Source organism: Cygnus olor, chromosome 2 (genome assembly GCF_009769625.2).
Source record: "Cygnus olor isolate bCygOlo1 chromosome 2, bCygOlo1.pri.v2, whole genome shotgun sequence".
NCBI classification, from domain to species: Eukaryota; Metazoa; Chordata; class Aves; order Anseriformes; family Anatidae; genus Cygnus; species Cygnus olor.
In genome coordinates this window covers 37,127,617-37,150,150 of record NC_049170.1, presented here as the reverse complement: position 1 = coordinate 37,150,150, position 22,534 = coordinate 37,127,617, and the positions used below count along the sequence as shown (strand labels likewise).

The 22,534-nt window shown below is 43.1% G+C and overlaps 2 protein-coding genes across 3 annotated transcripts in view; both read right to left on the bottom strand.

Moving 5' to 3' along the window:
• Nucleotides 1-11,795: 11,795 nt before the first annotated feature.
• On the bottom strand, nt 11,796-12,496 carry PRR15 (proline rich 15). The gene is made up of 2 exons (XM_040547709.1): nt 12,358-12,496; nt 11,796-12,203 (listed from the first exon to the last, which is right to left on the bottom strand). The coding sequence occupies exon 2, from the start codon at nt 12,185-12,187 to the stop codon at nt 11,834-11,836; it is 354 nt and encodes a 117-aa protein (XP_040403643.1). The 5' UTR covers nt 12,188-12,203; nt 12,358-12,496; the 3' UTR covers nt 11,796-11,833.
• Nucleotides 12,497-19,518: 7,022 nt separating this feature from the next.
• The window catches only part of CHN2 (chimerin 2), a 166,474-nt gene continuing 163,458 nt past the window's right edge, over nt 19,519-22,534 (bottom strand). For both annotated transcript variants that reach the window (XM_040547707.1, XM_040547708.1), the window contains exon 13: nt 19,519-21,384. In XM_040547707.1, the coding sequence (XP_040403641.1) occupies nt 21,213-21,384 (172 nt within the window). In that variant the 3' untranslated portion in view covers nt 19,519-21,212. The remainder of the gene's footprint in view (nt 21,385-22,534) is intronic.

Sequence of the window (22,534 nt, the reverse complement as noted above, 5' to 3'; positions counted from 1 at the left end):
GTTCCAGTGGTGCCATAGTCTGAGAAGCACAATACAGCACTCCACATGTCTGCTGATAATCATTTGTTTTCCAGAAGTAGAAAGAAATCTAGATTTTTCTGCATATAAAAAGCAGGAAAACCTCACAGTTCGACCGTGGTTGAGGTCAGCAGGAGCTACTGGTATACTCACTGAATATCAGATATCAATATTACAATCAAGAAACCTTTTCTGTCCTTAGCAGCTTTTCTCCATGGAGAAATTAAATGTCCTTTCATCTACCAGCCAAGGATCAGGATCATCTTTAGCGCACTACTACTTAAAATCCAAATAAAGGACTTGTTAACAAGCTCTGAGTCATGCTCATAAGGCACATAACAATAAAACAGAGGATGAGTGTCAGCCCTGCCCGTGGTTTGTTACGGGGCTATTTTCCCTGGCTGTACCAAACCAGGCTGCTTGCCTATCTGCGAGCATACAGCATGCATAAGTGTTTACACCCCAAACTGCTTTATAATGGATGCTACTTCTGAAGACATACTGTCGTGTCTTTTTCTTTGTGGGAAGGTTACCCTGCTGCATTTTTAAAGATCCCAGAGCACGGTATGTCCTACTCCTCAGCTACTTCAGTTTCCACTCTCTGAACCTTTTAGCCCTGGCAGCTTTTGTAGTTCAAACCCGTCAGCACTAATGGCAAGTGCATGAAGAAGGAGCTCTGGGTCGGGGGAAAGGGAATTTTCCCTGCAGATTTCTGGCTCCCACTTTCAGGTGCCATTTCCCAAAGCAGACTGTCGAGCGGGTATTCGCTGTGTGTAGTATGTCATCACTTTCTGTGGAGCTGGCAGCATGCGTGAATACTGTATGGGACACATTTACCAGTTTTTCTAAGCCAGCAAAAAGCAGAGCTACTTAGCAAATAAAAGTCAACTCCTCTCACATGCGAAAATGGGAAAGGGAAAAGCCTTACAGAAAATGCAGGATTTGGAGAGAATGAGAGTGAAGGACCTTTCACCCCAGCCTGACAAGCTCCATAAAGCTGAGCAGAGGACAGCAGCAACCACATGATGGGAATGAAGTTATGAGGGAAGGTGACTGAGCAGAGATTAAAAACTATTTTGGTGCCCACTGAGATTGCTCCGGGCCCAAGACAAAACAAGGCTGATATATTGAACTAGAGACGGGACTATGTGCTATTTCTTAACGCTCTCTACTCCTTCACTTTGGCAAGGTGAAATGTTCATTTTAATGTCTCGAGCACTCAGACATACTTTTGCAGAAGATCAGATTAACTCTCTCTCCCTGGAATCTAATAAAATCATAGGCCTGGCTTACTCATGACTTAGTTATACACAGTACTCTTAAGTTTAAGCTAAATTAACTTATTCCTACAATATACTATTAGTTGCTGATAATATGTAGGAGACAACTGTAGAAAACTTGTGAAACCTTTGGACTTTGTCAGGCTGCCAGTGTCAAGAGGAAGGCCTGCAAACAGAAAAATTGACAGTTACACCTCTGCTCCTAATGATCAAGACATTGGGATATTTCTATCTAATGTAATTAAAAGTCTGATTAAAAACTCTTGGGATACCATCATTGTGTTTCCTTTCAAAGTACCAATATGTGATTTCAGCATGTCTTTCCAAACCTTGAAGGGAAAGGGAAAGTCATGACTGATGTATCAAAGAGCAGAAGCTTCAAGTGTTATGGAAATCTTAAATCCTCTGAACAAGATCACTCTTGGCAGGATTGGAATCAATAACAGCGGCTATTGTCAGTGACCAACAAATAAAGCTTGTAAAATGCCTGTTTTCAAACAGGTATTAGGATGAGAAAAAACTTCTGTGAGCAGTACATTGAACCTGGGATTCACAATTCATACAAGTTAAAATCTCAGTAGCTATTAACAGAGGAGACTTGTATGGAGCAGTCATTGTCTGACCTCCTTGCTGTCAGTTGGTCATGCAGCTATTGCAAATAGCCCCTGCTCTAGAGGAAGCTGTAGGTCCCAAAATCTTGGAAATACTTTCTCCTCTCCTCTTCATTTTTTAAAGAGACCCTGAAGTACCTGTGACAGAAGTGTTTCTAGAGATTTTTCACGGGGCTTATTGAAATGGTGTTAAAACAAAGCCATTCTCCATGAGACTGAGGCTGTTGCTGAGGAACATAAATTATAAGAAGCTATTGTTCCATCCCAGAAAATTATCAATGTCAAGGAATTTTATATATACAAACAAGGAACTACGAAATGGTCAGCAATCCACAGTTGGAGTTGTAGACGTAATATTCCACACTTCTCACAGATTAAACTTTTACTAGGACACACTAGATCATCTTAATGCTATGCCATAAGCAATATAAAAATACTTCCAGTGGTCGATAAATTTAAAAACTGGAATCATTAGAAATGGTTGAGGAGTGGTAAAAGCTGTCATCTACTGCAAAAGAAAAGCCCCTGGAGCTGAAGGGGAATCTCCTTTAGGATGGAGGCTGAGGATGCAAGTTCCTCCCAAAGGATGTGGGTGAGAAGCTGTGCACAGCAGCCCCTCCCATCAGCAGGTAGGCCATTTTCTATTGCTCTGTACTTGTGAATATTTTATTGCTTGAACATTGGACAGTTGAACTGCTATAAAACCAGTTTTTTATGTCACCCTGCATGTGTGTAGAGATGGCTATTTTTTTTCTTTTCTTTCCTTTTTTTTTTTCTTTTTTTTTTCTTTTTTTTTTTTTTCAGATGTTGAGTATGGCAAGGCATTTTAAAGATACTTTATGCTCTGCTGCAGGCACAGGAGCTCCTGCCAAGCACTTGTTCACCCCTAGGAACAGAAAGCCATCCCTTCTGCTCCTGCAGCTCCCTTGCAGAGGAATTCCAAAGCATTTGGTGAATATTTTCTGTGTAGAAATGAGAACATGATGTGAAACGTACAGCCACAGTTAGATAAAAGATAGCAAAAAGACAGCTCATTGCAGCAATTGCAAAAGGTGCCTCCTGGGTCTGAACCACAGAGAAATCAGCACTTACAAACACAGACAAATGGGTGACATTGTGCTTTTGTGTAAAGGGTCCTCGCTCTGGTGTGGATGAAATGCATGACTTTTGGCCTGCTCGCAAAGCCCAGATTCACTAAAGACCTTTGGTGTTTGGACTCCGTTCTGGGCTGTGGACTCCTCAAAGCTCAGCTCCTGAGCTCTGGTAGAAGTCCTGATTTTTACAGGGTAACACCAAATGTTCATCTAGTCCTGTATCCCCGTCAGTAACTGATAGAAAATGTTCCCTTTACTCTTCTGAACAGGACAGACACAGGACACTTCCTCTGCTATGCTCCTCTGACAAGAGGTCAAAGCTTTCTGGATGAGAAATTCCCGTCTGGGGGGTTATATCCTTGTGTTAATAGCTCTTGATGGACTTTTCTCACTGCAATTTGCCTAACTGTTTTTGAGGCCCTTCATCAGTGCTGAGATACCTAGCCTGAGATGTAAAGCACTTACCAAGGAAGGTGGCTACCTCAATCCAGTTTCCCTCATGCCTGAGCAGGCTCACCTTCAGGGGAGTTACCTGAGGGCGCAAATCTTCCCTGTCTGTTAGGTGGGCAGGTTTCTCCAACTACCTGATAAAGCAAAGCATCTTCGTCCTCAGGCATATTTTTAATAGCCTCTGGACAGAGACACAGCAAAGATTACGTAGTGAGGCACTGGAACAGGTTACCCAGAGAAGCTGTGGATACCCCATCCCTGGAGGTGTTCAAGGCCAGGTTGGATGGGGCTTTGGCCAACCTGATCTAGTGGGTGGTGTCCCTGCCCATGGCAGGGGGTTGGAGTTAGATGGTCTTTAAGGTCCCTTCCAACCCAATCCATTCTATGGTTCTATGATTTTATGATCCCTCTCCATAAATTTAACTAGGTAATGTAGAAGCTTTATTTTATCACATTAAAATAGCTCTCCTTCAAGTTCTTACCTGAGTCCAGCCTTCAGTGAACCACACCCCTTCTCAAATCTGTCAAACCTATCCAGATGATAACATTACTGCGCTGCTTGAAGGCAGATGAAAGCAGGTTGGGGAGCTGTCACAGCAACAGGCAACAGTGATGCCGCTCCCACAAGCCAAAGCTCACGTAGTTTTGATTTGGCAAAGAAGATTCATGAAGATGTTGCTCCTCCAGCACCCCTGTGACATTAACTCCTCTGGTAGTAGCTTTTCTTTCCATTGTACTGATTGAGCAAGCCCTGTTTCTTCTTGAGGGCTACCAAGGTCCTGTAGGAGAGGTGTGATAGAATTGGTCTTCTCATGTTCAAGGCCATACGACCTGTACAGAGGCTCTCCAGCCAATGCTACAACCCCCAAGAGAGATGGGAAGAGCAACATTTTCAAAATGCTTCCTGCATGTAACAGTGCATGTTGATTTGCACAGGTCCACGCCTAAATGCAAATCTTTCGCACATGCCTGTAGGTAACATCTTACACACTGATACCAAAGATACGTAGGGGTGCCAAACACTTTCTGAAAACACCACGTTTGCTAGTGCACACTGGGCATTCATTGTGCAAAAGTGCCCAGTCTCGAGAAGTTCAATTTGTAGTGTCAATTTTAATTCCCCCCAAATAGCTGACACTTCCTGATAGTGCTTCTAGAAATTGTTATGGAGCATGTAAATGTCAGAAAGAACCAGCAAAGCCAAAGCAAGCGACCTTTTCCCCAGCCCTGAGAGCAAGCTGTGGATATTTGTGGTGACAGTTCAGACCTACAAGCGAGTTAAAATTGTTTTGCTCTTTTCTGCTCTGGATGGGCAGCTTTGGAAAGGTGTTGTATGACTGCTGCTTGACATGGTCATTTGTTGAAGAAAACTTTCTTTCTTTCTTTTTTTCTTTCTTTTTTTTTTTTTTTAAAGAACTTGAATAGCTCTTAATTAAATGGGTTTGTATTGTGCTAGGTGAGGGTGTGCCCCATCCTGGCTGGCAAAGCTGAACAGGGAAAGGCCAAAGCAGTAACCGACACCGAAACACGGGGAGGGAGCAGGGGCCCTGCACACCTCAGGACTTAAAACTGTCCTCAACCTTTGGTCTTGTCCTCAGCACACACAAAAAGTGAGAAGGGAGATTTCAAAGGGGTTTATAAAGAAGCTGTTTAGAAGTAAAAGCTGATCTAGAGGATAAGAACAAAAGAACAATGGCCATGCCGAAATGTTATACTGGTCTGAACTGGAGCCATTTCACTGAGAGATTCTGTAAGGAATAATTTTGAGTCAAGACTGGAAAAGATCAAATAGCGGCTGGAAAGCACGAATATACTGGGGAGGAGGAGAGAAAGGAGCTATACTGCTTCAGCACAAACTGCTGAAAATACAAGTAAAAAGTGCTTTTGTTATTACACAGCCCTTTTGTACTGTTAACTCTGTTTGCCCATGTAAATAAAGCAGAAATTTACCTTTTAAAATTCTTATCTTTGTACATTTTTGATAGTTTTGTGTAACTACGGTCCTTTCTCTAAGAGGTTTCCCAGAAGTGTAGATCCACAGAGGTATTGAGACACCATTGAAGCAGCTGGAATTGGACACCTCAATGCTTTTGTCAATATGACCCTTTGGCCACGCTGCAAATCTGCAGCTAGGTGAAGGGAGATACACCCTAACACAACCACACTGGTTTAAATACACAACCAATGTCACAAATACAACTTTAATTCTTTGAAACTTCTGCCTGTCTCTTCAGTTCTGTTTAACGTCCCAGGCACGGTTTACAATGCACAACTTCCGCAACTGTCCTCAAGGTAGCTGTGTAATGCCGTGTAAGTTTATTTAAGTGTTTATTTAAACTCCCACGTGTCTGGAGGTTCCTCTGAGGGATGCAAATCTTTAGCCCATTTGAACCTCTTGCTACCACTTAACACAGTTTGGTTCTCTTAGGCAGTCTTCACAAGGCCTAATTTCTGGTCTCAGAGCAGATTCTTCATTCAGTTCACATGTTTAGTCACAAGCTTTACTTCAGCCCTATATCCTGAATTTCCTACCCTTAAAGAAGGAATGATGCATGCTTATTTTCAGGAACGTGAAAGGATCAGTCTTCAGCATTGAGCTCACATCTCCAGAATGCACCTCAACTGCAAAGTATTGTTACTAACTTGAGGTTAGGTTTAGGCAGAGAAGGGTCACAGGAATATCTTCAGACTTTGTGGAAATGTTTTGCAGGGGACAAACATAGACACATTTCTGTTTCAGAATAATAAGAATAAAAAACAAATAAAAAATAAAAACAACTAGAGAGGTAATACATAGTAAATAAGATAAGTCATTAAACAGATAACTGTATGGTAAATTATTATAGCAGGAAAATAAAAACATGAACTAAGGAAGAATAACTGTCCATAAGAATAAAATATCGTACTTAAATGCTGCAACTGGTCATTTAAAATCTGACCTCAGCTTTTCAGAGCTTATGCGATCTCAATCATGGTCAATGTCTGTTATTCTAATGTGATTCCTCACTTTCTCACTGTTTTCCATTTCAGATGCAATTCAGCAGATGCTAATTAACACCTGTGATGGCTAATGTATTGCCTGGAGACATTTTCATATATATCACTAGCCAGTTGAGAACTGAGCCAGGAACAAACCATAGCTTTCTGGCCTTGCAGGAAGAATTAAACTATCTTTAACAGCTCAGTGTAATGTCTAGGTGTTGGTTTGCCTCTTCCTAAAAGAGTACCAGTGCAAAATGCTATCCTAGTGTATTCTGTACTTGTGCTGATTTTGTAAATTCTACTTCTCTAGCTGCTTTAGGAGCAAGCAAGGAGATTGCTATCGTGTTTGTATGCCAACAAAAGAATCCCCAAAAAAGAGGAACCAGAAAATACAGCTCCTGTAGGTTTTTCTCCTCCTCCTCCTCCTCACAGAGGTCTGAGCTATAGAATTTTGAGGAAGCAGTGTTGGAAGGATTCCCCTTCTAAGTTTACGCCATGGTGCTACTCCTGAACCTAAGGATGCTAAACAGGACACGTAAGCCAAGACTGATTTTTGGAAACTTCTATCGCCGCAGATATGCACGCAGAGATAAACTCAACCAAGGATGTGCAGGCTGTGTTTCTCAGGTAGCTGTGTTTCCAGAATCAATACCAAGGCTCAGTTCTGCTCCTGATCATAAAGCTGAGTGGGATGGTGCCCAGAAGCACATGCAGAAATGGTCCTACTATATATTTTCTTTTTCCCTTGGCCGCTGAACTGCTGCCCACTCTTCCGTCACCGAGCAGCACTTGTGAGCTCAGTGGTGTTTATCTGTTTTACAAGTTACAGGCTGAGGACGAAACAAAGACCTGGAAAGTAAAATGCACTGAAGTCAGCAGGGCAAAAGAAAAATGTGAGCCACTGAAGTACAAGGGTGCACAGTACCTCTAATTTTTCATTTCAACAGACAAACATAGGCGTGGTTCTCATTCTCAGTAACACAGAAGATCATGCATTTAACCTCCTTAGTGTAGAAGGATAATAACATCAATAACCACAATAAACAGCAATTTTGCACGAGGGGAATGGCCTGAGGCATTGCAAAGAGGGAGCAGAAGGTTCCCGGCACAGAGGCTTGCACCTGAGAATCAGCGTGACTCCACACCTTCCAAAACATATGATAGTCTGGTAACTAATACCCTGAAAAACATTCTAATTCATTTACTCATATGAAACATGACATTTAGCTCTGACGAAGATTACTCACCGGAGTAAATTTTTCATTTAAAATCAGGCCTCGCAGCTATTATGGAAAGTGGTTTGCTATCCCCCAAACACATGTTATCTGACGTTATATTGCTTTATCTAGATCAAATAAGCATTAAATCAAATTCTTAAGCTGCAGCTGCTAATCAATATGCTTTAGGTGAAGACTACATCCAAATATTGTTTCTTGGAGCTATTTGTAAATTTCAGACGTCTTTAAGGCTAAAATAGATAAACTACTTCACTACTTCTGGTGTGTATGAAACAGCAAGTTTACTCCTTCTGTTTTATTCTGAAATGAAAAATCAGGAAAATCAGCAGGCCTTCCATCTTATTTACAATAAATTAGCGATGAAGGGGAAATGTTTGTTTTTCAAAATGATGTAATTATATGGTCTCAAATATCATTCTATAATTGACTCCCTCCCACCCCAGTTTTAAAAAGACACCTTAGAAAATACCAGGCTTGGGTTTCTTTGTTTAGCCCTACCAAGTATGATCCCAAAAGGCTACAAAATGAGCTTTCAGTTTGTACCCGGACTTGAAACAGCTTTTCTCCCAGTTAGATATCAGATGTTTGAGCACATTTAAACACGGGCTTTAAAGTGAAACATCCAGATGTACTGTCCAGGCCAAGGCTGTGAGTTCTGTCCTTCAGATCTTAGCCCTCATGTGAGGTTATTTTGTTAACAGACAAGAGGTATTACATCTCAGATATAAAATTAATCATGGTTTGCACTGCAGTAAAGACAAAACTTTTATAAATAGATCAGTAAAGACCTCACATAGACATCTCCATTCTTTCAGTTCAGTTTAAGTCCCAGCCTGACCTAACATCTGAGGTTGAAACTCTTGAGGCTTTCCAAGCATTTATTCCAGCATTTAATCCAGCGTTTCCAATTTAGGATCATTTTCTGCAGGTGCTGCAGCAGGCTTCCTGCTCCCTATAATCTTCGTTGAGTACCAGACTGACCAGCCTACAATAGCAAGGAATGATTCACCAGACAGCTACTCAAAGCTTTATTTTTAGTTTTGGCAAGAGCAAGAATAAGTAGGTATATACTTTGCAAGTTTATTTGAAAAGTTCACTCTCTTTACGAAATATTTTGTTTTGCCCCAAAACTGCAACCCTTAGCAATATTTGGAAGAATATTAAGAAAATTGCACTACAACTGGCGTAGCTGAGGTTTCACCTCATCTGCTTATTTCTCTTTATTTTGTAAATATGCTACTCTTTGGTTTTAAAAACAAACAGCAACTACTTTCTCAGTTGCCCCATTTCCTAAACCTATTTTCTGATGCATTATCTTTACAAAGATGAGGAAAATAGTTATATTAAGAATGCCAGATGAAGAAAATAACTGTATGAAGAATGTCAACAGCCTTTTAATAATTCAGTGCATAGAACTGCACTATTGTTATAACTGAACAAGTATTCTCCAATAAAAAAGAAAGCTCGACCTTTCTTTACTTCAAGGATTAAAAAAATAATTCAGATGCTCCACAAAATGTACTATTTTTCTGCACCAGCTTAATTCATTTACATGTGCACACATTGCTTAAAGTTTCACCTGAGGCTCAGGCTGAGAAACAAAAGGACTATTTCTGTCAAACAAGTTGGTCGTGGCCAACGGGGCTTCTCATGCCTAGCTGTTGAACACGGGTCAGCACTGACCCAAAGATATTGCTGCATGGCCATTGCACAGAGGGCGTGGAAAGTGAGACAAGGCAGTCAGCCAGTTTTCTCATGGATCTAGTTTTTCAGTAGCTCCTATCAAATTCGTTGAAGCAAGGATTTGACTGAGCAGGAAGATAGAGTTACTTCTCCTTCCCACAGCTCAAGGTCATGATAAAGATGGAGGATGCCTGCTACCAAATCATTTTATCTGTATTTATTGACTTCATATTCTGACCAAATTTCCAAGCTTTAAGTACCAATCATCAGGATTTAAGATATGACTAATATTTAGTCACATATTAACCTGCATTGATATAGAATCTTAACAGCAACCGTTGAACATCATACCATAGTTCTTCTCAAATAATACCATAATTTGTAGATATCTTGTGCCTAGATAAAGACTTTCAACCAGTGAACCTGGGAACCTTTTTCCAAGAGACAAACAGAGTTCACTGTAGAAACGGGTAGCTTAGAGTTACAGAGGAATGGATACACTATATTTTCACAGCAGTGTAGGGATTAAAAACTCAGAAAAACATCTGCATGAATTTTACAAAACACCGATCTGTTAGCCCCCCTGGGCTAACTGTTGCTGAAGTAAGTTTTTTTGTTGTCAGTCTCTCAATTCCCAGCTTTTAAACTTTCCTTCATCTCTCTCACATCCCTTCATAGGCGATGAGTCTTGTTCCACTTGCTTCTTCTTGACAGGAGGGTTTCAGGTGCCCCCTTACTTAAGAGGTTCCAGGTAAGAAAAGCATCTCTGAGGAGAAACAGCAGTGGTCTTCAAGAGCTCCCCCACTCATTGCTCTCTGCTTTGTCAGCACATAGTCACGAACACAAAAGACAGTCCAAAACCAATCAGTGCTTTGTAGCTTTACTAAATGAAAGGAAAAAGCGCAAGTCCGCACATTAGGTGGAAACAAAGAAGCTTGCATGGAACTAGATTTATGATGATACAGTCCCTTTGCCCTTGGATTTAGGTGTCTGAAGAAGTAGCTGAGTGAAGGATTGTTAACTAAGGCAGCTAGGTTATCTCAGTTTATTGCACAGGAGCTTTCATTATATACTATTATACACTGCGAACCACAGGACACTCGCCCTCTGTCTGCTACATCATTTCATTGACTGTCAGTGACTAGTTTAATCCATATTTTCAGTCAGAATTCATCTATTTTTTTCCTTTTGGGTCACTTTTTATTATGAACTGACCATAAATAATTAATTACAACCGAACAAAATCATAACCACATCATACTTGACAGCTAGGAAATGATTTTCAGTCCCTGCCATTATGTAATATCTTGTATCACATTCAAAAAAGGCTAAAACCATTTCAACAATATCAAGTATATTGCAAATTCATTTAAAAATAAATAAGGCAGTTGTAGCTACATCGTCTACTGTCAAGAAATATGTAATTGCTCAGTATTTTTAGCTGAGTTTGCTCTGTAAGGCACAACACCAGTGCAAATCTGGCTGATAGTTTACTGTGTCCAAAACCCCAGCAGGTTCCGGAAGGGGCAGCTAGCTGCCCAAGTTAAAATGTGCGATCTTGCTATCAAAAGAAATCTTGGGAATCTTTAACCTTGCTTCAGGAGCCTTGATCACAGTAAACATTAAAGAACACTTCCAGTGGTGCCACAGCCTGTTTCCACGTTTGGAGCACAACCCGGCCCATGCTCTCCAGGGCTAGTCTTGTCTCCCAGGAGAGTATTTGCATCTTATCACCTGTTTTCTTCATCGTTGTTTCACTATGCCAGTTATCACCAATTATACAAAAATCATGCATTCCCTGGGTACACAACAGGAATTGTTAGACAATAACCAGCCTCCCTCTGTAACAGAACTACGGGAGATCAACCTCTGAAACACCTGCTTATCATTAAGAGAGGAAAAAACAGCAGAATCCTGCCTTTTGCATATTTAAATGGGACGTGTGGCATGGGAGAATCCAAGCACCTGTGGCTCCCAGCACCTCTCCCATGACTCCCACAGCACAAGAAGGGCTCCTCCACCGGCGTGCCTGCTTCCAGCAGGACAGAAGCATGACTGCTACAGAGCTGTGGCACCGCTGAAAGGTTCTCGGCCCCGAAACGAAGTCCTTCCTTCGAAAGGCAGCGTGTGAGAGTCTCTCGGACGGAGACTGGGGAGAAGCTGGGCTGCAGGAATGAGCAGGGAAGCGTTGGCTCACGAAGAGGGCCGGGGAAGGCACAGAGACGCCAGGATAGCACCTTTTGAGCCTGTCCACCACAGTACACGGAGCGGGGTGTTCATCGTTGTCACCATTAAGTCAATCACATCGTCCCTTGATTCGAAGGCTTGCTCCTCGCGTCGGTCGTGCGGAGCCTCTCGCTGTCCAGGGGCCCCCCGCAGCCTCCGCTGGGTGCCGAGGAGCCCCCGCGGGGCCGCGTCTCAACCCCCGAGGGGGGCGAGGAGCGGGGCGAAGCGGCGGGGCGAGTCCCCCGCCGTGGCTACTGGCCCCCCGGGGCGGCGCGGCCGGGGTCGCCGCCGTTGAAGACCTGGGGGCTGTCGGCCAGCAGCGGGGTGCGCGCCTTGCGCGTCTCCTTGAAGCGCCCCGAGTGCGACACGCGGAGGCTCCGCCGGGCTCCGCCGCCAGCCCCAGTCCCCGGGGCCTCCCCGCTGCCGAAGGGGGGCGTCGCGCCCTCCCGAGGGCCGGGGGCGGCGGGGGGAGGCGGCGGGGAGGGGGCGGCCGCCGCTTCCTTGTGCTTCTTCTTGCCGCCGGTCAGCGACTTCCACCAGTGCCCCGCCGAGCTGCCGCCCTTAGCGGCGGGGGCGGCGGCGGTGGCCGCGGCGCTGTCCGCCATCTCGGCGCTGCCTCTGCTGAGGGAGGGCGAAGAGGGGCAAGCGTCAGGGCGCTGGGGGAGATGCCCAAGTTTTGCCTTTCCCCTACCCCCGGCCCGGTGGGGGGGCTCTCCCTGCCGCCCCCTCGCCCTCGCAGGGGTCCCGGGGGACGAGTGAGGGCGGTGACACTGACCTGCGGGAGCGCTGTCCTCGTCCCCGGGGAAGCGCGGCCGCCCCTCCCGCCGCACGCTCCTAGGGCTCCATGGCAGGCGGCGAGCGGCGGCCGGCCGGCTCTGCGGCGTGGCGACAGGCGGCGACAGCCGGCGACAGGCGGCGGCCGGCCCGGGGCTGGCCCCGGTGGGCGGGCGGGCAGGTGTGGGAGGAGCGGCGGCGCCGGCGGCCGCGCTCACCTGGACGGCTCCTGCGGCCCAGCCCGCGGGCGGGAGGGAGCCCTCGGGTTTTTAGGGAAAACAAAACGTCTTTTTCTGTTCCCGTTCAGTCGCAAAAAAGGAGTGAGATGTGCATGGACCGCGCTAAAAGTGGCGATTTCTTTGTAGAAACACGACACGTAAAATCCATGTGATTCCTGTCACCCACCAGCTACGCACTCCGTTACTCGAGGCTGTCCGTGAGCTTGTGGAGGAGTTGGTGGGAGCGGTGGTATTTTGGCCTCGTCGTCTTTGCAGTTCAACTGCTGCTTGTTGCTTCCCTGAATAGCCCATAAAGGTAAGCCCTGGGTAGGGAAGCATGCACACACACACACACTTGAAAGCACTCTAAATCGTCCTGCTCACTGATTTCAACAGCAAAAAAATCTCCACTCTGGAATAAACCAGTAATTTCCAGCAAGAACAGAGGGCTTTTGCATCGCCTCCAAACAAGCAAGCGACTAACATTTTCCAAGATTCATAGCATCAAGGCATTGGGCTCTGAGACCATGGGGCCGTTTCCCCCAGTGAGTATAACTTGCCGTTGTGCTACACGTTTGTATCTATGGAGAAAGGGAATGCCAGCGTTTCTCCTCATCTTGTGTCCCCCGAAAGTGCCTGGGAGTTTGTGGAGAAATAAGCACAATTATTAACAGTTCAACATTATTGGTTAACATTTATAGCTTCCACTCTTCTTATAGGCTTATACAAAACATTTGCCAGTGTATTACTTGCTTATTTTAATTTGGTAACCGTAGACCTGACCTCTTAGCTGATGTAACACCAAACTTTCATCAAATCGGTGCATTTCTCAGTTCAGTCTAAGAATCTTGCAATGGAGATTTGTCCCTTTTGGCACTTTATTGAAAATAGGGTCTCCTGAAAGGAGACAGGCAGTTTGGAAAGCTTTATAAGAGACGGTGTGAGTGTTAGAGTGTATGCGGCTGCATAGGAGAACAGCAAAACCTGCTCTGCATCTGAAAGTCACTGCTATGAATCAGTCACAACACAGTTACACAAGATTGTCACTGAGGTTAATGTTTATATAAAAACAGCTCTGGCAGTGAAAAATGTATGTTCTGCCCCTTTCTTATTGCAACAGTAAGCAGTTGTTGTGTTCCTTCAGTGTGCACATATTTACAGAATTGATATAAAAAGAAAGCAAAACAATCAATTACATAGTTCTTTCAATGTGTGGAAGTTAAATACTATATTTATTTTAAGACTGCTGCAGTTAAATTCTGCCCTTTCTTTGTTGAAAGAGAGGATAAAATTAAAGTGATTTCGTAGTCCCAACTGGGTAAAAGTGCGGGATTCTAGCAGACACCCCAATACACTGTAAAAGGAATCTGTCTCTTCTATATTGTAACATGCTCCTTTTATGCAGGATTGGACCATACTGACATCGGGTCACTTCATAACCCAGCAAGTTGTCCAAAATTCAGAACTAGGATTCTCAAGATTTAGGTTCCCAAAGACTAACTTTAGTTTCATTTCTCAAACTAAGAGTAAAACAAAGCATAACATAACTATAACCCCAGTATTAAATGCAGATAGAATTATATGAAGGGGGTCCAACAATGTTTGAACCTCCTGTAAAAAAGAACGTATGGTTTTGGCACCTACAGAGGGCAGAGCTCTTTGTAAGTCCATGTTCCCAGCAACATTCAAAAGCACACTTGATTCTGCAAGTTTAGACTCTTAACTCTGACCTGACATACCACTGAGCAATTGGCCCTTAGAAAGAAACTTTGCAACGCTGTTGGCACAAGTGGGCCTTTCAGCATTCTGCATTAAGATCAGTTCTTGAAATTCTTAAATCGCACACCCTAGATGTCATCTTAATTATAACCAAGGGTCCCATAGGTACAGGAAAAAAAAAACACATGAAGAATTGGCTCCCATCCATGTCAGGCCGTCTGCTATGAAGAAACCAGTGATAATTTCAGTTTGTTAAGCTTTAGATTTCCAAGCGCTAACAGCATCTCAAACCTCAGCCTTTGCCATAACTATGGTGAAGGATCCAACCCTATTGTAGAGAGGAACATTTTCCCTCTTGACACCTCATTGCTGCTAAATGCTGTGGGACTGCAGTATCTGATAAGAACTGCAGCATTTCACACCCAGCCTATGTCTGTACTGCCGAAAAAATACAGCCAGGGAGTGAGTTTGAACCTTGTATCGCATGAATCAGCCATATTGTCAGTGGTGACACCCTGGTGTGATTTTGGCCTAATGTTATTTAATACCCACTGTTCAGGCATGGTTTGGAGGCTGTAAGAGCAAGGGATTATTCCCCTAGGCAGAATGGACAGAATGACACCAGTTTGTGTCCCTCCACAGTCCTCCAGCTTTATAGTAATTTATTTTGTATTTATTTGTTGTAAAATTTGTAAAATTTATTTATTGTAATAAAATTTATTAATATTTATTGTAACAGGTTTTGCGCTCTCAAATATTTCAATACACAACCACTCCTCGTGCTACGAGCATTACACCATCTCAGCCTCAGGGAGTAAAAATACCAGTCTGATGGGCTGCAACATGGCCTTTGCATTGTTATGGACACTAAACCAATGTTTTGATTCAGTGCTTCTAGAAAAATAAAAAATATTCTCAAAGGCCACAGGCGATAGATACCATGGGCCCCTGAGAAAACCTCAGTGAAGTCCTGTATAATGTGGACAGGGAATGTTGGTGCTGCTTGGCATGGGAGAGGTCCTTGGTCCCATTTTATTGAGTGACACAGATGTAGTCTAAACTCTCCTAATCTTACCTCCAACAGTACCCTGGACAATATCTTTACTTACATGAGCCCTAATGGTACCTTTATGAAAGGAGCTAGTCCTGTAGAGGAATGTAAGACGTTAACTTGCATTAATGCTAGTGATCATCCTCATTTAATGGAAAGTTTGGCTTCAAGAAGACATTTGGCTCAGAGCACAATAGGTTATGAAAGTTTACCTTAACGATACCCATGCCTAAAATGAAGGGTCAAGGCTTCATCAAAAAAGACAGTAAAGCACTGATGCCTATCAACGCAGTGTAAGAGTTACTCTATATATACTCCATTACTCCAGATATATTGGCACTAACCCCAATTCTGTTCTTAGGCTTTAGATTTCCAAAGTCTAACCCTAATTCCTACCTTAATTATAACTGTTAGACTCATGCCCACAACTCCCCTCACCCTCATACCTCCCACGCCCAAACCCCCCTCCCTTGACCTCAGGCCTGTTCCTAATGCTGAGGGCTGTGCAGCAGCCTGAGGAACAATACAGGTTCCTCAGTATTTGGATTCTTAACCTAACCCTAACAGTTACCTTGTTAATAAACACCAGTTGTGGTGTTACCTTGGTTATAAACACCAATGGACCCCAGGCTCCCTTCTAATCTTCTTGGGCAACAGCATATGGTAAATTGCTTCTTCATGCACATTGGTCATACACATACCTGCCCTACAGCAGAACAGAAAATAAGGTGTCTTCAAATTTGTGTTCTTCAGGATCTCTAGTTCCAAACCCTGAAGTTAACCCTAATCCTCATTCTAACCTTCATCTTCATAGCGACAAGTGACTCATACTTTTAGGAAAGAGAACACTTTCATTCCTCTCAGCTTCAGCCTCCCCACATCATGAGGTCTGCAGGACCATGCACTGAATGCAGCTTCCAGCTTCCAGTGGTAAACTTGGTTCATAACATCCCCAAGAACAATGTAAACTGCACCCTGACAGGTTCCCCACTTACAACCCCTTGCTCATTTCTATGATAGCTTATAAGGTTTAGGCCTCATCTGACACATGCCTTCTTTCTCTCTGCAGTCCAAACACCATCCTGCAATAATCCAGGTCCTTCAGGCTTTGAACTCCCAATCCTGGTTTTAGCCATAGCATCAGCATAGTTATAACCAGAAGACCATGCCTTTAAAGAGAATGTAAGATACAGGTTCCAGTAAGACTCACCGATGTGGTAAATATGCAAGCCCTACGGCATTCAGTAATAATCAGTTTCTTAAGGCTCAGATTTCTGAATCTTAACCATGATCATTGCTTTAATCAAGGAATGAATCTCTACAAGCTAAGGAACATAAAACGTATTGATGCTCTTACTCTTCTTATCTCCATGAGCTCTATAGTCTCTTCATTGCCTTTAGATAGCTTTAGGGGATACGGCAATATAATTCTGCTTTGAGGATCCAGTTAGATGGCATTCTTCTCCTTGTGTAAGTGTTTGTCAATTACCTTCCTGCTCAGAGTTTTCAATGGTTCCTGCTTATCGGCAATGGGGTCTGTTGGCACTCAAATCTTCTTCCTCCCTTTTCTGCAGACATAGAGCCTGTATTTGTCAACAAAGAAGAAGGACGGCAGGCAGGTCCTTGCCTATTGAGCAGGGTTTGGGGAAATTGCAGCACGGGGGGAAAATGTCAGCCTCTCCAGCTGCTGCTGCTTTGGGGAGCTTGAACAGCTGGAGAAGAGCCTACACGTGAAGACATCAGTGAGCCTTCCTCCCACCACTATCTCCTTTCCTGCTGTACCTGGCCCCTTCTCAGCAGGGCAGCAGCTCTGTCCTGCCACGGACTCGGCTGTGGGGGGAGCGACAGTGGCAGCACTGACGTGGCTGTGGGCTGTCTTTGTCCTGAGGTGGGATGGAGGGAGAGCAGCAGCTAAGATGGGTTCGGACAGTGTCCTCCCTCCGGATGTGTGAGTCCAGGTGGGGCCCTGTGCAAGCATGGTTAGTCAGCTCTCGGTGTCCTGTTTGCACAGATCGGCATCGTGCAGCGTTTGAGCTTATCGCAAAAGACACAATGCTCCACGTGCTGTGCAAACTGCTTTCAGTACCTGCGGTCACTTTCACCTCTTTGGCAATGGGACTTCAAATCTTTCTTCTGCCCAGCTGACTGTTACCACAGGCACTCCTGGCACATCTCAGGTCTTAAAAACACCTGGGTTTTGCCCAATACTACACCCACAATCCCTCCTCCCTCCTGTATCCTAAATTTGACAGTCACACTGCTCAGGTCTTTCCTTAAGCACCTTGTCTCATAAGAGATCCCACACCTGATGTACTCCTTCCCAAAATCTGAGGTCACTCATCTCTGCAGATGTCTCCTTCATTAATCTCAAACCTTGTGTGAGCTTTGAGACTGCTAAGTGCATAGGAAACCGTAGTCTTACCTTTTGCTTAAAATGAATGTGGTACTGAGTGACCTGTTCTGTAGCTTAAACTACTTTGCTAGAGAATGGAGGTGAGGAAACTGAATACTGTGGGCATAAAGGGGAGAGCACGACTGGGATGTGTGGTGTGTGGGATACAGGCTGTAAATGTCAGACTACGCTGTTCTCATGAAAAAATTCATTCATTTAGTTGTCCCAGCAGATTCAGAACAGTTAAACCATACTGCAGTGAGTCTTGCAAAGAAAGAGCTAGGAAGAAGAGCCTTCAGCAGCTCCACAGCACGTACGAACGTGACTGTTATAAATCATTAACTCCATGCAATGTTTTACTACGGACGGCTAAGACAATTCTGTGTTATGGGAGGTGAGCTGTCTCACCATGGTAGCTCCAAGGACCAGTTGTATCGGGGTACAGACAGCACCCATCACACCAGAAGATGGGGCTAGCAGAATGGCATTTGGGGAACGTGCATGGATGCTGCAGTACAACATGACTGCTGCATGAAGGCCTTCCTCCAGGACCTGGAGAAGAACAAGGCTCCTGCCTAACATTCAGCTGCAGTGAAATCACAGAATCACAGAATCATCTAGGTTGGAAGAGACCTCCAAAATGCAGCTATCTCACCTGCTTCCCAGGACGCACAGCTGCGTTAGGTGACATGACCTCGCAGGGAAGTTACACCAGCACAACCAGAACCTCCTGGAGCACCTTTCAGATGACTCTGACTGCTGTCTTGTAGTGCCCGGTGTGAGATCAATCATCACACTCTGCTGAATGCTTTGAAGCAAAAGGAAGGTGTTATGTAACCCAGTCAGACACAGCATTTTTTCTGTGTACTGGAGTACAGGCTTGCACTGACTGTCAGCTCTATGGAGACAACTCTGCTGGCTTTTCATTGATGGTGAGTCTGAAGCAGAGATATTAGATCTCAAAGATGCTGCTCAGACCCAGGTACAGCTGCGGTGGCCACAGCGTGTCTGCCACAAGAGACCAAGTGTGTGCAGCACAGGGCAGCACTAATGGGGTACGGCGGGGACAGGATCCTTCTACCTCCACAGCAAGCATGTCCCTGAGGACGGTGGCTATGCATTAGCCAAGGCACACATGGAAGCTTCATTAGGTATTTAGTCTTTGAGATGCAGAATCATATTTTTCCCCCCACTGAACAGAAGAGAAACTGCTGCCCCTCCAAAGACACTATGCGTGGGTATTTCTAAACATACTGCTTTGAATCCTTAGGCTGGTATGTATGGTATAGATCCCAGACTGTAAGACATGTGAAGACTACCAGATTGCTAATGGTAGAAGGAAAGGGAGAACCAGAAGCAGAATGGCTTGTGTTCCTGCGAAAATAAAAATAATGTACTAAAATATATATATTGTTTGCCTTTAAAATATAACACTTTACTGAACAGACTGGAAAAAATAAATAAAATCATTGCTACTCAAATGTCTGCATTCAAGGGATCAGAAAATTGCTATGATTATATTGATTTTTGGAGAGCACAGAATTGATTGGATTGATATTTTTGATTCTTTGCTTGCTTGAAGTTTTACACAGAGGTGGTTCAGAGTGATGACGGTAAATACATGTGCACAGAGGTTTGGTAGTATGGGCACCCAAGTAACACCGAAACTGCTGGCATTAATAAAACTAAGTTTTCCAAGTATTTTCCAGCCATGTCAGGATGATAGTTGGAGATTGATTTTCATTCGATGGTTTGCCATGTGGACAGTGACAGACACTAGAACTCTTTAACACATTTAATGGGATTTTCCTTCCATTTACACTATCATAAATTACAAAGCATATTTCACTTCACAAAATAAAACCATTTCCAGATCATTTTTATGACAGTATTAAGTAGTATGTAACCTACAACAAATAGTCCTGTACAAGTCAGGAGGATCTACAGAAGTATTGGGAACTCAGACTATTTAGCTTTTGCTCTGCAATGTGGGTTAATCTATCTAGCCCTTAGTTATTTCTCTAGAAGACAACAAATTTACAGTAATACCCTCCACTTCCCTTCATTATCATAGTTACACATATTTTTCAATTTGAATAGAAACATGTGCTCCCTGAAATAATTCAGGAAACTGAGTTACCAAGCATATGATACAAATGATCAAGATGAGGAATTATTATAGTTCTTTTGTATTGAAAATTGAGTTTGGTAGTAAAGTATGCTGATTTTCTATGCTTGCAGAAACATCTCATGCTGAGAAACAGTTTTAACATTAAGAATAAGTTGCAGTTAGACTATGAACTCTGTAGGTCAATGTTTGTGAGGGGAGAAAAATATTAAAATTTGGTAATAATTAAATTTACCAACTTCCACATTTCCTACATATTCTTGTTTTTTGTCTTTTTTTTTTTTTTTTTTAAACAAACCATCAGGAAACACATTCAAGAGAAATACCTACATTTTCAGCAGATTTACTGTACGTTTATAAATACAGAAACATGACAAAACATAGCTTGATTTTTACAGAAAAAAACAAATCCTTCATACTTAACCCAAAAAGTGCTAACTTTTCAACAAGGCCAGAAAATATCCAGTGTCCCAGCATCACTTAACTTACATATTAATGTAATCAAAAAAAAAATAAATCTGGTGTGTGAAACTGATATTGCCACCAGGACTTCCAAAAATTCTCAATACCATATTTTATATGGGAGTAGAAAAAAAAAAAGAGAGAGAAAATACTATGTTTCAGGAAATATGAAATGGTTAGAAGTGTCCTACACAATCTTAGAATGCTAGTGCCTAAATGCAAAGAAACCTAAGGAAAGTTGGAATACACACAAGATTCTCCTTTAAAACATTTGCCATGAAAGAGGTATGTCAGGATAATACTGCATTAGTGGTAATTGTTTTCAATATATCATAGCAAAAATGCAGGAAAGAATTACATGGAAAATAATCAATGCACCGCATTGATTTATAGTTTGCTAAAATAAAATGTCATTCTTTCAGCTAGGTAAAGTAAAAATATCTTTATAATATAGGTTCTGTTTCACAATTGACATATATAATTATGTCTTATGGAGAGGGAAATGTATAGCTGTATACAAGTAACACTGATTAAGTACCTTTTTGCTTCTCTAGCCATATTAAAATACGTTTTGTGTTTCTTAATAAGTTAACAATAAAATTGTTTGCAACTTCTCAAAACAAATATACATCTGAGGCAAGGCAAAAGATACAAGGTGAGAGGATTTTTTCTGACCTTTTTTTTTTTTTTCCCTTCTACAAAGAGGCATATGTCTATGAGACATAGGCTTTCCCTAAACATTTTGGCATCCATCTGCAACTTTGCAGAAATTGAAGTGCAGCCAAGGAACTCTTCCTTTATTTTTTAAAAAAATTAAAGAAATGTTGCTTTCCCTTCAAACTAACTATTTTTAAACAAATGGCTTTGAAGATGCACCTATGTTTGTCTAAAAGAGAACATCCTCATTTTCTATTAGAATTTGCACAATTAGCTTCTGGTACCGCATGTCATTCAGAGTAGCCAGGGTACTGTCCTCTGGAGGTCTCATTAAAGTAGGCCCAAACACTATTCCCAGGTTTTCTGCATTCATAAAATTCTCCTTTTCATGCAAAGTAACCCTAAAATAGAAGAAAATAAATAAAAAGGTAAGTAGTTCACTTCCCAGAAGAAAAGTAAATATTGTATCTTAACCTGCAGCCCTGCTTCACATTAAGCATTGCCAGATAATGACATTTTTTGGTAACAATTTTTACTTTCACTCAGTATAGTACCTATTTCCACAGTAACTATTTCCATTGCAAGTACAATGCAATTATGGTGGGGTTGTGTATTCCAGTGCCTTTAAACACCCCTCCTGCAACTCTTGAGTGATTATTCTACATGGCTACCCATTAACGTATAATAAATTAGTGGCAATTTCTTTTTTGAAAAACGGAATCCTGGTTGAAATTGTGATGTATGGGGAAGTCCCCTACTCTACAGTAATTACATTTCTCTGTCATGTTGTGCTTGGTGTGTGTCATGCCAGGTATGGATGCTGACCATGAACCCAGTATTTCTTTTGATGACCAATGGCAATCAATGGCCCATTGCTCACAGACATGCTTCCAGCCTTCAGCAGCCAACCTGATCACATATTTCTGGCTTGCTGGTAATCTCAGGCCAACCAACAGCTGAGTTATTCTGTTTATTCTTTATATTTAGGAGTAGGCTGAAACCTGGAGCAGTCCAGAAAGGTGGCTTGCTGTGTTTTGTTCTGTGCAGGCAGGCTCCATGCAGCTAGAAGTCAGATGGCTACAAATGCCATCTATCCTTCACAAAGACCAGAGGCACTTCTAGAAGGATCCCAGGCTGTTTTGTTCCCTGACATGGGTCAGGGATGTAAATTCTAGAGAAGATAGGCTCCATGTGGCTGGAGCAAACACTGACAGTGGAGAAGTCGGTCCTTAGGCCTACTGGAAAATGCAAGGTCTGCTTCCACTGGTACAACTGGACCGCATCAGTGTTGTCCCAGCAATCCTTTGGCATTTGAGGGCTCTTGCACTGCTGTTTAGAGACAGCTGAGGTCTCTCATCGACCAGATACTTGATGTTACTAAGTAGAGCCTGTGTGAAGTTGGACAACTCTTCCACGCACAAATCCTCTGCAAGGCTGGAGCACATCTGGTTTAGGAGCCAGCTCTTCTGGCGACAGCTGAGACCACCCTGGCCATAGCAATTCCCAGCTGGAGAGCAGCTGGGCAGTGGATACCACCAGGGGAGCACAAAG